The 13,982-nt window shown below is 43.2% G+C and overlaps 2 protein-coding genes across 2 annotated transcripts in view; both read right to left on the bottom strand.

The window, feature by feature from the left end:
* LOC118713949 (zinc finger protein 234-like) overlaps positions 1–13,982 on the bottom strand; it is a 71,136-nt gene that overhangs the window by 31,128 nt on the left and 26,026 nt on the right. The window lies entirely within an intron of this gene.
* Positions 740–2,357, bottom strand: LOC123651931 (zinc finger protein 226-like). The gene is given in 2 exon segments (XM_045578189.1): positions 740–2,166; positions 2,168–2,357. Coding segments are annotated over 2 exon segments (1,464 nt in total). The 5' UTR covers positions 2,348–2,357; the 3' UTR covers positions 740–882.

Here is a 13,982-nt window from a genome sequence, read left to right as displayed (position 1 = left end):
GGTCTCTAGTTTATATACATAAAAACAACCTCCCACAGTCCCTCCCTCTAGTTGGCCCAATTGTCACTCCCTCTGGCCAGCTCAAATTCATGTACTGAGCTTCTAGTCTATACATATACAAAAGCCTAAGCAACCATTTGACCAGTAGCTATGATGCACACTGACCACCAGGGGCAGATGCTCCAACTGGTAGATTAGCTTGCTCCTGGAGTCTGGCCAATCATGACTGGGTGAGACAGGCTGCACATGCCCTGGAGCCCTCCTGTGATCCCTCCTAAGCCCTGATTGTGCTCCAGTGGGGTTCTGGATTGCGAGAGGGCGCAGGCCAGGCTGAGGAACCCATGGGTGCATGAATCTGTACACCGGGCATCTAGTATTTAATAAAGGTCAATGTTTTAACTGAAGCCCTTACTATACCACTTACAAGCATTTTCTTCTTTGCTACATAGCCTGCTGACTCCTGGGATATGTTAAACTATGGTTGAAACACTGATTTAATGAAAAATAAAATTTCTTTTGAACTTGATGACTGGAAGAATTCATGACACATGAGTTTATTTTTTTTTTAAATCACTTTATAAAACATTTTATCTGTGGGGACCCTCTCATGTTCTTACCAGCACGATCACCTGTAGAGGATTTATTACCAGCATGGATTCTCTGATGAATTGTAAGATTTGATCGCCACCTGAAGCTCTTACCACATATTTCACATTTATAAGGTTTCTCCTCAGTGTGAATTCTCTGGTGAGATTGCAGCTGTGAAGCCCGACTAAAGACTTTTCCACATGCATCACATTTATACGGTTTCTCTCCAGTGTGGACACTCTGATGAAGCTGAAGACTCGAGGCCTGACTGAAGTTCTTACCACACTCCCCGCACTAATTATTGTATATATGGCTTCTCTCCTGTGTGGACCCTCTGATGCATGGGTCAAGATTCAAGCTCCACTTTAAACCCTTCCCACACTCCTCACACTTGTACGGCTTTTCTCCAGTGTGGACTTTTTGATGGGCTTGAAGGTGTGAACTCCGGCCAAAGCTCTTCCCACACTCATCGCATTTGAGTGGCTTCTCCCCACTGTGGACCCTCTGATGGGCCAGAAGATTTGAGGCCTGCCTGAAGACCTTCCCACACTCCTCACAATGATATGGCTTCTCTCCTGTGTGGATCCTACAGTGGATTTTAAGATCTGCTCTACGACTGAATCCCTTCCCACATTCTTCACATTTGTACGGTTTCTCCCCGGTATGGGTCAGCCAGTGAACCTGAAGTCGTGAACTCTGATTGAAGCCCTGCCCGCACTCTTCACACTTACAAGGCTTCTCTATACTGTGAGCCTTCTGGTGGGTTTGAAGATGTGAACTCTGACTGAAGCCCTTCCCACATATGTCACATTTATAGGGTTTCTCCCCTGTGTGGACCACCAGATGAACCTGACAGTGGGAGTTCCTCCGGAAGCTCTTCCCACACTCATTGCACTGGTATGGTTTCTCTCCAGTGTGGACTCTCTGATGGGCTTGAAGATTGGAGCTCAGAGTAAAGCCTTTACCACATTCCTCACATCTGTAGGGTTTTTCTCCTGTGTGACCCCGCTGATGAATGTATAGATTGGAGCTGCAGATGAAGCCCTTCCCGCACGCTTCACATTTATATGGTTTCTCTCCTGTATGGGCTCTCTGGTGGGACTGAAGATGTGAGTTCCTACTGAAGCTCTTACCACACACATCACACGTGAATGGCTTCTCCCCGGTGTGGACTCTCTGATGGTCCTGAAGATGAGAGGCCTGACTGAAGGCCCTCCCACGGTCCTCACAATTATATGGTTTCGTTCCCAGGTGTAATTTACAATGAGTAGTAAGAGCGGATCTACGACGGAAGCCTTTCCCACATTCCTCACATTTGAATGGTTTCTCTACCATGTGGACATTCTCATGATTTTGCAGAAGTGAGCTTTGACTGACTTCCATATCACAGTCATTATCACACTTATACCTCTTTTCTCCCAGGTGAAGTCTCTGTTGAATATGAAGAGCTGATCTGTAACAGAAGCCTTTTACACACTCACTACATACATGCGACTTCTCCGTTGAGTGTACTGTCTGATGAAGATCCAAGGTGGAGAGATCCCTGAAGATTTTTTTACACTCATTACACTGGTAAGGGTTTTTGTCCCACGTGAATCACATTATTTAAATCCAATGTTGATATGTTCATGCTGTTTCTTTCATAATTATTGTATGCACAAGATTTTTCACTTCTGCATACTCCACAATCATCAAGGTGATGTGATACCCAACTGCTGGTGTTGACATCCCATTTATGCTGACAGGATCTACTTTTCATGGGATATTGTTTTTTTTTTTATTGTTTTTTTTAAATATATTTTTATTGATTTTGTACAGAGAGGAAGGAAGAGAGATAGAGAGTTAGAAACATCGATGAGAGAGAGTCATCGATCAGCTGCCTCTTGCACACCCCCTACTGGGGATGTGCCCGCAACCAAGGTACATGCCCTTGACCGGGTGCCCTTGACCTGAATCGAACCCGGGACCCTTCAGTCCCCAAGCCGACGCTCTATCCATTGAGCCAAACCGGTCTCGGCTCATGGGATATTGTTGATATCTATTCTGATAATCCCGTGACTCAGTCAGGAAACTTTTCCTCCAAAAACCCTGGGCTCTCAAAGTTTGAAACTCTGGATTTCCAGTGTCACTGGGACCATCCATTTTATGATTGAGTAAGTAGTTTTCATCTTCAGAAATTGGAGTAGTCAGTCCTGCCCCAACCTGACAGGGGGACGGAGAACTATTTGTCATGGGGTCCTGACACCTGGTTAAGTTATTTATAGTCTGATGCCAGATCTGCCAGCAGGAAAGCTCTTCATGTAGTCCTCTATCCAAAACAGTCCTCAACTCACTTTGATTGCTCTTGCCTATGTAGACAAATAATTCAGAGATATGGACAAGTGAAAGCTTTGTTTAAACATTCAATATTTCATACTTAGGACACACAATATAAAACTAATGAACCTTGGGATGGTTCAGCTTATTTTTTTTTTTACTACATATGATGTTCTCTGATATATATACTGACAGAAAGGGGATGGGTCATCCTCTTTGCATGAATGAAACCCAGTTAAAACAAAATGATGGCCATCTGGCATACTATTTAAATCATTTTTCACAAATTACATGTTTTTCCTACCATAACATAGTTAAGAAATGCATTTTGAACTCAGAGTAAAGCCTTTACCACACACATTACAAAAGCTGTAATAGTGCCTGGCAGTTAGTAAGTGTTCAAAAAATGCATATACAGATGAATCACAGTTAACTACGGGAACTCATACTTGCTTGGTTCTTACCTGAATTTCTCTCCATCTGGGGTGAAGTCTTCATCATCCAAAGCCTCTCTTCTCTTTCTATATCTAATATATCATGTCTGAAGGTTTGATGTCCTGAGAACATTCAAAGTAACAAGTTTCAATTGAATATAATGAAGCTAAAATTTGAGTTCTTAACTGCATATTCAAGATACTAAGAGCAGTGTTTTTCAAAAAATATTTTAGCATGACCTATTGAAGAAACATTTACTTTATGATCCAGACACATATTCATAGATATGTATTACTAAAACAGAAGTCAAATGGCACAGTTCTGTTGTTAATTTTCATTAAATCTCCTCCCAATGGCTCCCAGACCACTCATGCAACTGGCCAATTTTAGCTGCAATGTTCTATTCTTCTTTTTAAAAAAATATTTTTTTTATTGATTTCAGAGAGGAAGGGAGAGAGAGATAGAAACATCAATGATGAGAGAGAATCATTGATTGATTGCTCCTGCAGGCCCCCCACTGGGGATAGCACCCAAAATCCAGGTATGTGCCCAGACTGGGAATCAAACCATGATCATAGGTTGACACTCAAGCACTGAGTCACAGTGGTGGGGATGTTCTATTCTTAAGGAGCTCTGAGAGAGAGATGTCAGAGAAAAACATTGATGGGCTGCTCCCATACATGCCCCAACAGGGAACTGAAGCTGAAACCTAGTTATGTACCCTGACAGGTAGCCCTCGGCCTTTCAGTGCACGGAAAGACACTCCAACCAACTAAACCTCATTGGCCAGGACTACCCTCTTTTATTTCACTAAAAACTGCAGAGAGAACGAAATAAGTTGGCTTTATAATTCATTAATGGGGAAACCAAGATGGTGGAATAAGGTATGTACCTGTATGTGCTGCCTCTCACCACACCAAAATTACAACTAAAAGACAAAACATCTACCACCCAGAACCACAGGAAAGCTGGCTGAGTAGAAGTTATACTAGAAGGAAAGAGAAAAGAGCATTGAGACCGGGTGGGATGTGCACAGGAGTGGAAAAGCAGAGGTACGGAGGCATGAAAATTGGGCTGGCGACTGGGTACGCTGTGTTTTTTTTTCAATCCAAAGGAAAATACAAGTTCCAGACTGCTCTGAACGCCAGTTTCTGGCGAGACTCTGGGAAACCAGACCCCTACGGGGAGAAGCGGGACTGTCTGCCATCATGTTGGATAGTGAGGGTGGCTCTATCGCAGAGGTGTGCTCAAGAATCATTGTTACTGTGCTAGGGCATGGGGCGCAGGGACACGGAAACATGGAGACGCAGAGAGGGCTGATTGGCAGCCATCGCTGTTTGCCACGCCCTAGTGACTGCCTGAGACCCCTGCCCCACCCAATTTACAAACCACCCAAGCTGTGGGCAGTGGCTTTTGCAAATGAATGGCCTACCCTATCGCAGCTTAACCTAACAAATTGCAATTGGGTCAGCTCCAAAACTTCCAACTTCCAAGCAAAGAGGAGAAATCTGCAGATCTTGCTGTAGCTTCTGTTGGGTGGCCTTATACAGTAGCTGATCTGCACCTCTTTGGAGACCTAGGAGCCAGTATACCTAGTGGTCAGTGTGAGACGACACCAGATTTCAACCCCTTACATCCATAAGTGACACACTCAAGAGGCAGACTCAGTGAGCACCAACGCCCCACTGAAGCAAGTCTTGCCCCATAAGGGTATCTCTAGCACAACAGTTCTTCCATTATAGACACAGCGGGTCCTCCCAGTGTACCAACAGCAATCAAGGCTTAACTACAACAAGACGGTACACTCAGCCCACAAAGGGGTATACCAAGAGTGTCCACATCAGGTAATTGGGGAGGCTGAACCACTGAGCCCTATAGGTCACCTACCACACAAAGCCACTCATTATCAACATAGGGATACAGCCAAAATGTGGAGACAAAGAAACATGTCATAAATGAAAGAAATGGAGGAAAGCAAACTACTGAATATAGAGTTCAAAATCACAGTTATAAGGTTACTCAAGAATCTTCTAAAAACTACTGAGGAACTTACTGAGACCTTTAAGGATTTTAATGAGAATGAAAAAAAAAAAAAAAAAGGAAAAGGACCAGTCAGAAATTAAACATACATGGTCTGAAATAAAGAATAATATATAGAAATTCAACAGTAGACCAAAGGACCTCAAGAATCAAACCAAATATTTGAAATATGAGAAAGAAAAAAACACCCAACCAGAAAAACAAAAAGAAAAAAGAATCCAAAAATATGAAGATAGTGTAAGAAGTCTCTGGGATGACTTCAAGTATACCAACATCCGAATTATGGGGGTGCCAGAAGAAGAGAGAGAGTAAAATATTGAAAACCTACTAGAAGATATAATGACAGAAAAACTTCCCCAACCTGGTGAAAAAAATAGACTTACAAGCCCAGGAAGCATAGAGAACCCCATACAAGAGGAATCCAAAGAGGACCACACCAAGATACATCATAATTAAAATGCCAAAGGCAAAAGACAAAAAGAGAGAATCTTGAAACAGCAAGAGAAAAACAGTTAGTACCCATACGACTGTCAGCTGATTTCTCAACAGAAACTATGCAGGCCAGAAGGGAGTGGAAAAAATATTCAAAGTAATGAACAGCAAGAACCTACAACCAAGATTACTCTACCCACCAAAGCTATCATTCAGAATTGAAGGTCAGATAAAGAGCTTCACAAATAAGAAAAAACTAAAGGAGTTCATCATCACCAAACCAGGATTATATGAAGTGCTGAAGGGTATTCTTTAAGAAGAGGAAGAAGAAGAAAAAGGTAAAGGTAAAAATTATGAACAACAAAGTGACAACAAATACATATCTATCAACAAGTGAATCTAAAAATCAAGTGAATAAAAAATCTGATGAACAGAATAAACTGGTGAATATAATAGAATCAGGGGCATAGAAAGGGAGTGGACTGACAATTCTCAGGGGGAAGGGGGTGTAGAGGGTGCGGTAAAAGACTGGACAAAAATCGTACACCTATGGATGAGGACAGTAGTGGGGATAAAGGCATGGGGTATGGGTCGGGGGGGGGGGGTCGGGTGGAGGGGAGCTATGGGGGAAAAAAGAGGAACATCTGTAATAAAATGAACAATAAAGACTTATTTAAAAAATTCATTAATGGGCTAGGAGTGAAATTTTAAAAAGAATATAGAAGAGGTATAGCAGCAGACTGACCATTTATATTTCTTCTATAAAACACAAATGAAAAAAATCTGAAACATCCTATTTAAAAAGACGAGCAACATCCTCTTGGGTCCCACAGGAATTGGCAAAAGTCCAGTAAACCAAAATGAGGGAGCCATTCCAGGAGCTCCAAAGCCTTAAACCCACGGTCACAAAGACACTCCAGAGGGAGGCGTCCTCACCCACGGAGACCAGGTTCCAGAAGTTCTCCAGCGTCACGTCCCGGTACAGCTTCCTCTGGGCAGCGTCCAGCAGCCCCAGCTCCTCCTCCGTGAAGACCACAGCCACGTCCTGGAAGGTCACCGCCTCCTACAACAAACATGCACACCTCAATCTCACACCCAGAGTCCACTGGAAAAGGGGCACACAGTCCTAGCTGGTTTGGCTCAGTGGACAGAGCGTTGGCCTGCAGACCACAGGATTCCAGTCAAGGGCACATGCCTGGGTTGCGGGCTCAATCCCCAGTAGAGATGCACAGGAAGCAGCCAATCAGTGATTCTCTCTCATTGTTGATGTTTCTACCTCTCTCTCCCTCTCTGAAATCAACAAAATATATTTTAAAAAGGTGGGGTGCACTGACAAAGTGAGGAGGGTGGGTAGGAAGTTGCTCTGAACAACTGGGAAATCTCCCAGCCCCTCTCCTTCTGTCCTGCCAATGCCACACACTGATTTCCTGTAGCCTCGACAAAGATGCTGCTATGAAAAAAAAGCTTTGTATGCTTACCCAGTGCTCTTCCATTGAGCACTGCTATGAATAAACTCCCCAGAATTCTAAGTTAGTATTAAAAGGTTCTACATTTTAGTTAGTATTTTTAATTGTGCCCGGTTGGTGTGGCGCAGTGGTTGAGCATCAATCATCAATCTATGAACCAGGTGGTCATGGTTCACCTCCTAGTCAGGGCACATGCCTGGGCTGTGGGCTCCATCCCCAGTGTGAGGCATGCAGGAGGCAGCCAATCAATGGTTCTTTCTCTTCATACACAGACACACACACACACACACACACACACACACACACACTAGTGGCCCAATGCACAAAATTAGTGCACATTAAAAGGGAATTAATTATGCCGAAGCCGGTTTGGCTCAGTGGATAGAGCATCGGCCTGCAGACTGAAAGGTCCCGGGTTTGATTCCTGTCAAGGGCATGTACCCTGGTTGCGGGCACATCCCCGGTAGGGGGTGTACAAGAGGCAGCTGGTCGATGTTTCTCTCTCATCTATGTTTCTAACTCTCTATCCCTCTCTCTTCCGCTCTGTAAAAAATCAATAAAATATATAAAAAGGGAATTAGAGGAAATATTTGAATATTGCTATTTGCCCTTTCTTTATAATAGAAGTGTCAGAGATGAAAGAAAAGTAGTAAAATGTATATGAAAATCTCCCTTCTGTAAGAATCTGGGGTGTGCTGCAGAACTCAGAGTCAAGTCACCGCCCACCCGTATGTGCCTCGAACTTGCAGACCCAGACCCAGCCAGCTCACCCCTGTCAAGCCCCGCCAGGCGGGGATGAGGGTGTGTGGCCTCAGGTCTCCTAGCGGAGTAAGGGCATGATGACTATTTGCATATTAGCTCTTTATTATATAAGATATCCAATTGTCCTAGAAATGTTTGCTGTTTTAATCCCACTGAGATGGGAACCAGGTGAGGAGCATTATATGGAAATATATCAAAAGGGCTTGCCAGATCTCTGAATGAAAACTCTTTCCTCCTGTCTCTGTATTTCACAATACTATGTGAACTTGATCAGGTTCCTTATTTTTCATAACCCATTTTCTTTTCATTAAAAATAAAAATGAAACCATCTCTCTCTCAAGAAAAATAAAAATGAAACCAAAAATATCTTCATAAAATTGTTCTGAAGTGTCAATATAGTGACAAGTCCTCTAAAACCACTGGATTTTTTTTTTAATATGTTTTTATTGATTTCAGAGAGAAAGAAAAAGGGAGAGAGAGATAGAAACATCACTGATGAAAAAGAATCATCATTGGCTGCCTCCTGCATGATCCCTCCTGGGGATCAAGACTGTACATGTGTTACCTGGAAATTGAACCATGACCTCCTGGTTCATGGGTCATTGCTCAACCACTGAGCCACACTGGCTGGGCAAATACTGGACTTCTTAAACTAAGGTCATGTATCACTTTGATTAAAAAAAATACATGATTAAAGAAGTGAACAGTAAGTAAAATACACACAGGGTATGACTCAGGTACAGGGGAACGGAATCTAGCTCGTGTTGTGAGCTAGATTTCATCGGTGTGAAGCAGTAGTCGGATCCTGATATATTAAGCCATATTTGAATATTCTACAAAAAAAAAAAAGTTAAGGCAGCACATATAACATACTTTTCTATTTTGAGTACCTAGCATGTAAAGGATAAAAAAAGGTATTTTTTTTTTTTTTTAGTATTGGATTTTTGAGAAAAAGGTTCAATGCAGAAAAACTGTACTGTGATGTTCTTAAAACAGTAAGAATCCTAGACTAATGTACCTATTTTTTAAAACTATTCTCTCTTCATAGACATATTACTGTGGTTGCAAAAACGTGTTCTTAGAACTGTCTACCTAGGACAATCCCATGAGATTGATACCGTTATTCTCGCCTCCTTGTGACAGAATGGAGGCAGAGAGATGTTAATAATTTCACCATGATGACACTGTTAGTGGCTAGCCTAGCCATGATTTCAACCCATGCAAGTCAGCTCCAGCACCTGCTCTGATCATAACCCAGCACAAGAGTTACTCCTGAAGAAGCTATGGGCACACTGGTGAGAGGCCACTGTGTGTGGTTGGGCAGGTTCCTGGCGTCCGTGCCAAGTTCTGTTCATCAAGCTGCACGTGCTGCTGCCCTCCTGAGGAATGGGCACTTTTGCAAATTCGCAATGAGAACATGATATCACAAAAATGAATGTTAGTCGAAACTGGTTTGGGCCGAACCGGTTTGGCTCAATGGATAGAGCGTAAGAGAAACATTAGTAGAAATGAAAAACATCTACCTTACTACTTCCCTTTTATATTTCCATAATCTTGCATCATATGCATTCATACTGTGTTTTTGTATTCAGAACAAAGATACACATTTAAGCCAGGACCGGTTTGGCTCAGTGGATAGGGCGTCGGCCTGTGGACTGAAAGGTCCCAGGTTCGATTCTGGGCAGGGGCATGTACCTTGGTTGTGGGCACATCCCGGTGGAGGGTGTGCAAGAGGCAGCTGATCGATGATTCTCTCTCATCGATGTTTCTAACTCTCTATCTCTCTCTCTTCCTCTCTGTAAAAAAATCAATAATATATATATATTTTTAAAAAAGATACACATTTAGAAGACAGAAGGAAGGCCAAAAGGCACATGAAAACATGCTCAAAGTCACTAATTACCCGAGAGATGCAAATCAAAACAACAATGCGGTACCATCTCACACCTGTCAGAATGGCCAACATCAACAAATCAACAAACAACAAGTGTTGGCAAGGTTGCAGAGAAAAAGGAACCCTCGTGCACTGCTGGTGGGAATGCAGACTGGTGCAACCACTGTGGAGAGCAGTGTGGAATTTCCTCAAAAAACTGAAAATGGAACTCCCATTTGATCCAGTAATCCCACTCCTAGGAATATATCCCAGGAAACTAGAAACACCAATCAGAAAGGATATATGCACCCCTATGTTCATAGCAGCACAATCTACAATAGCCAGAATTTGGAAACAGCCTAGGTGCCCATCAGCAGATGATTGGATCAAAAAACTCTGATACATCTACACAATGGAATACTATGCTGCCATAAAAAAGAAGGAATTCTCATCATTTGCAGCAACCTGGATGGAATTGGAGAACATCATGCTGAGTGAAATAAGCCAACCAATGAAAGAGAAACACCACATGACCTCACTCATTTGTGGATAATAAAGAGCATTATAAACTGATGAACCAAAAGATAGATATAGAGACAGTATATCAACAAGTAAACTGTCAAATTACAGCGGGGAGGGGAGGAAGATCTGGGGGAGATAATAGATCAACCGAAGGACTTTTATACATGCATATAAGTACAACCAATGGACACAAAACTCTGGGGAGGGAGGGGATGTGTGGGAGGGAGGGAGGGGGGCAAAAAAAAAATCAATAAAATATATATAAAAAAATCAATAAAACATATTAAAAAAAAAAGATACACATTTAAATAGTTTTTTTAATTTAATACGATATAACTTTTTTAAAATAAATGTTTTTATTGATTTGAGAAAGGGAGAAAGAGAAACATCAGTGAGAGGGAAACATCCATGGCCTGCCTCCTGCACCCCTTACAGGGAATCAGGCCCTCAACCCTGGCACGTTCCCTGACCTGGAACCGAATCGGTGACCACTTGGTGCATAGAAGGATGCTCATCTAACTGAGCCACACCAAACAGGACTATAACATTAATTTAAAAATATATATTTTTATTGATTTTTTTTTTACAGAGAGGAAGGGAGAGGAGGGAGAGAGAGTTAGAAACATCGATGATGAGAGAGAAACATCAATCAGTGCCTCCTGCACACCCCCCACCGGGGATGTTCCCGCAACTAAGGTACATGCCCCTGACCGGAATCGAACCTGGGACCTTTCAGTCCTCAGGCCAATGCTCTATCCACTGAGCCAAACCAGTTTCTTCCTTCCTTTCTTTCTTTCTTTCTTTCTTTCTTTCTTTCTTTCTTTCTTTCTTTCTTTCTTTCTTTTTTTTAAATTATATTTTATTGATTTTGAACAGAGAGGAAGGGAGAGAGATAGAGAGTTAGAAACATCGATGAGAGAGAGTCATCGATCAGCTGCCTCTTGCACGCCCCCCCCCCCCCCAATGGGGATTTGCCCACAACCAAGGTACATGCCCTTGACCGGAATCGAACATATATATATATATATATATTTTAATTGCTTCTGCTTCTTGACAGCATCCAGTCTGAACAAGCCCTCACTGCCTACCACTCTCCCCAATTCAGCAAACACATACCAAAATCCTAACTGCTTCTTGTCAACATCCCCTGATTCCCCCGTGCTGTGTGAGCTTCCTGCTGCAGCAAGCTAAAATAAATGTTTTTTTAAATCCTCACCCGAGGATATTTTTCCATTCATTTTAGAGAGAGTGGAAGAGAGAGGGAAAAACAGAGAGAAACATCAATGTCAGTGAAATACACTGATTGGCTGCCTCCTGCATATGCCCTGACCAGGGAGGAACCTATAACCAAGGTACATGTCCTTTTCTGGAATTGAACCCGGGACCCTTTGTGGCTGACACTATGTACTGAGCCATACACATTACCATTGTTTTACATGGAGAACAATGTTATCTTTACATCCTAAGGGTATGGGTAATTTAAAATTTTATTTATATATGTCTGTACTTTTTTAATTTTCCGTAATGATTATGTTAGTTTTATAATACAGGGTTGGGGAGGGGAAGGCAAAAGGAGGTTGATAGTTGTGTATACAAAAAGAGCTCATTCTTGGTTGTTGTTTTTTTATATTTTTAAAAAATAAATCTTTATTGTTCAGATTATTACAAATGTTCCTCTTTCCCTCTCCCCCTCATTCTTGTATTATTTTTTAATTATTGTATTATTTTCCATAGAAACAGCTATAAACCTACTTTTGCCTCACCCTAAAAACACATGATTTGAAATAAAATAGTGGAACCGGTGAGAAAACTATTTAAAAAACTCCTATATAGGCTAGCCTAAACCTTGCTCTCAGGGTTCCCACATTTAAGTCCCTGCCTACTTTCCCATTACGATTCTAGACAAGAAGAACATACCATCGAGATGGATGAACTCAGGTGCTTCACTCAGACTGTCTACATTCCAACCCCAGGTCTGCCTCCGATCTGCAGGGTGAGCCTGGGCAAACATGTCTCCTGCATCTCAGTCTCATTTTAAAAAAATATATATATTTCTTTATTGATTTCAGAGAGGAAAAAAGGAGAGAGAAACATCAATGATGAGAGAGAATCATTGATCAGCTGCCTCCTGCATGCCCCCCACTGGGGATTGAGCCTGGAACTCAGGCATGTGCCCTTGGCAAGATTCGAACCCAGGACCCTTCAGTCCGCAGGCTGACGCTCTATCCATTGAGCCAAGCGGCTAGGACTCGGTGTCATCTCTAACTTGGGGAAATGAGCAGCACTTCACAGAGCCACTGAGTGACAGAAATATGTTAATGTGCATGGAGCTTTTAGAACTTAGCAACTAAAGCTCAGTTATAATCATTATCCATATTTGTCCAAGTACATGTCCCATTCATTCTCCAACTTATGTGAATATTACGAGGCATGGTGCATGAAACTCGTGCGGGGGGGGGGGGGGGGGAGGGCACTTGTCGCTCAGCCCAGCCTGCACCCTCTCCAATCTGGGACCCCTCGAGGGATGTCCGACTGCCCTCCACAATCCAGGACTGCTAGCTCCCAACTGCATGCTTGCCTGTCTGCCTGATTGCCCCTAACCGCTTCTGTCTGCCAGCCTGATCGCCCCCTTACCACACCCCTGCCAGCCTGATCAATGACTAACTGCTCCTCTGCCAGCCCAGTTGCCCCTAACTGCCTTCCCCTACGGGCCTGGTCATCCCCAACTGCCCTCCCCTGCAGGCCTGGTACCCCTCAACTGCTCTTCCCTGCTGGCCTGATCACGCTCCTAGAATCTAATTGCTCTCCCCTGCTAGCCTTGTTGCCCCCAAATGCCCTTCCCTGAAGGCCTGGTCCCCTTCAACTGCTCTTCCCTGCTGACCCAGTCACCCCTAACTGCCCTCCCCTGCAGGCCTGGTCACCCCCCCATTGCCCTCCCCTGCAGGTGTGGGTCCCCCCAACTGCCCTCCCTGCAGGCCATCTTATGTCCACATTGGGGAGGCCATCTTTAACCACATAGAGGCAGCCATCTTGTGTGTTCGAGTGATGGCCAATTTGCATATTACTCTTTTATTAGATAGGATTGATAGAAGAATGCCAAGTCCTACTCACCTGAGGCTCTGTTGCCCTCTCTGCACAGTGCTTTTTGAGAAGTCAGGTCTGGGGGAAAAAGGAAGTTGTGAAATACCAGGATTGTATTTGCATCCTGATAAGTCACATCCCATGTGCCCTAGCCGGTTTGGCTCAATGGATAGAGCTCAACCTGCGGACTGAAGGGTCCCGGGGTTCAATTCCTGTCAAGAGCACATGCCCAGGTTGCAGGCTCCATCCCCAGCCCAAAGCAGCCCAATGATTTTTCTCTCATCATTGATGTGTCTATCTCTCTTTCTCTTGCCCTTTCTCTCTGAAATCAATAAAAACATATTTAAAAAAATTAAAATTAAAGGCCAGAAATCCAGGACAAGTCAGATTCCTGCGCTCCTAGAATCTAACTGCGAGATGGGTGCTTTTCAGAGGGTTATAGTAGTATTGATAACCCGTGTGCCAGG

Source organism: Pipistrellus kuhlii, unplaced genomic scaffold (assembly GCF_014108245.1).
Source record: "Pipistrellus kuhlii isolate mPipKuh1 unplaced genomic scaffold, mPipKuh1.p scaffold_m20_p_90, whole genome shotgun sequence".
In the NCBI taxonomy this organism is placed as follows: Eukaryota; Metazoa; Chordata; class Mammalia; order Chiroptera; family Vespertilionidae; genus Pipistrellus; species Pipistrellus kuhlii.
Note: the sequence above shows the minus strand (reverse complement) of the source record. Positions and strands in the feature narration are given on the sequence as shown.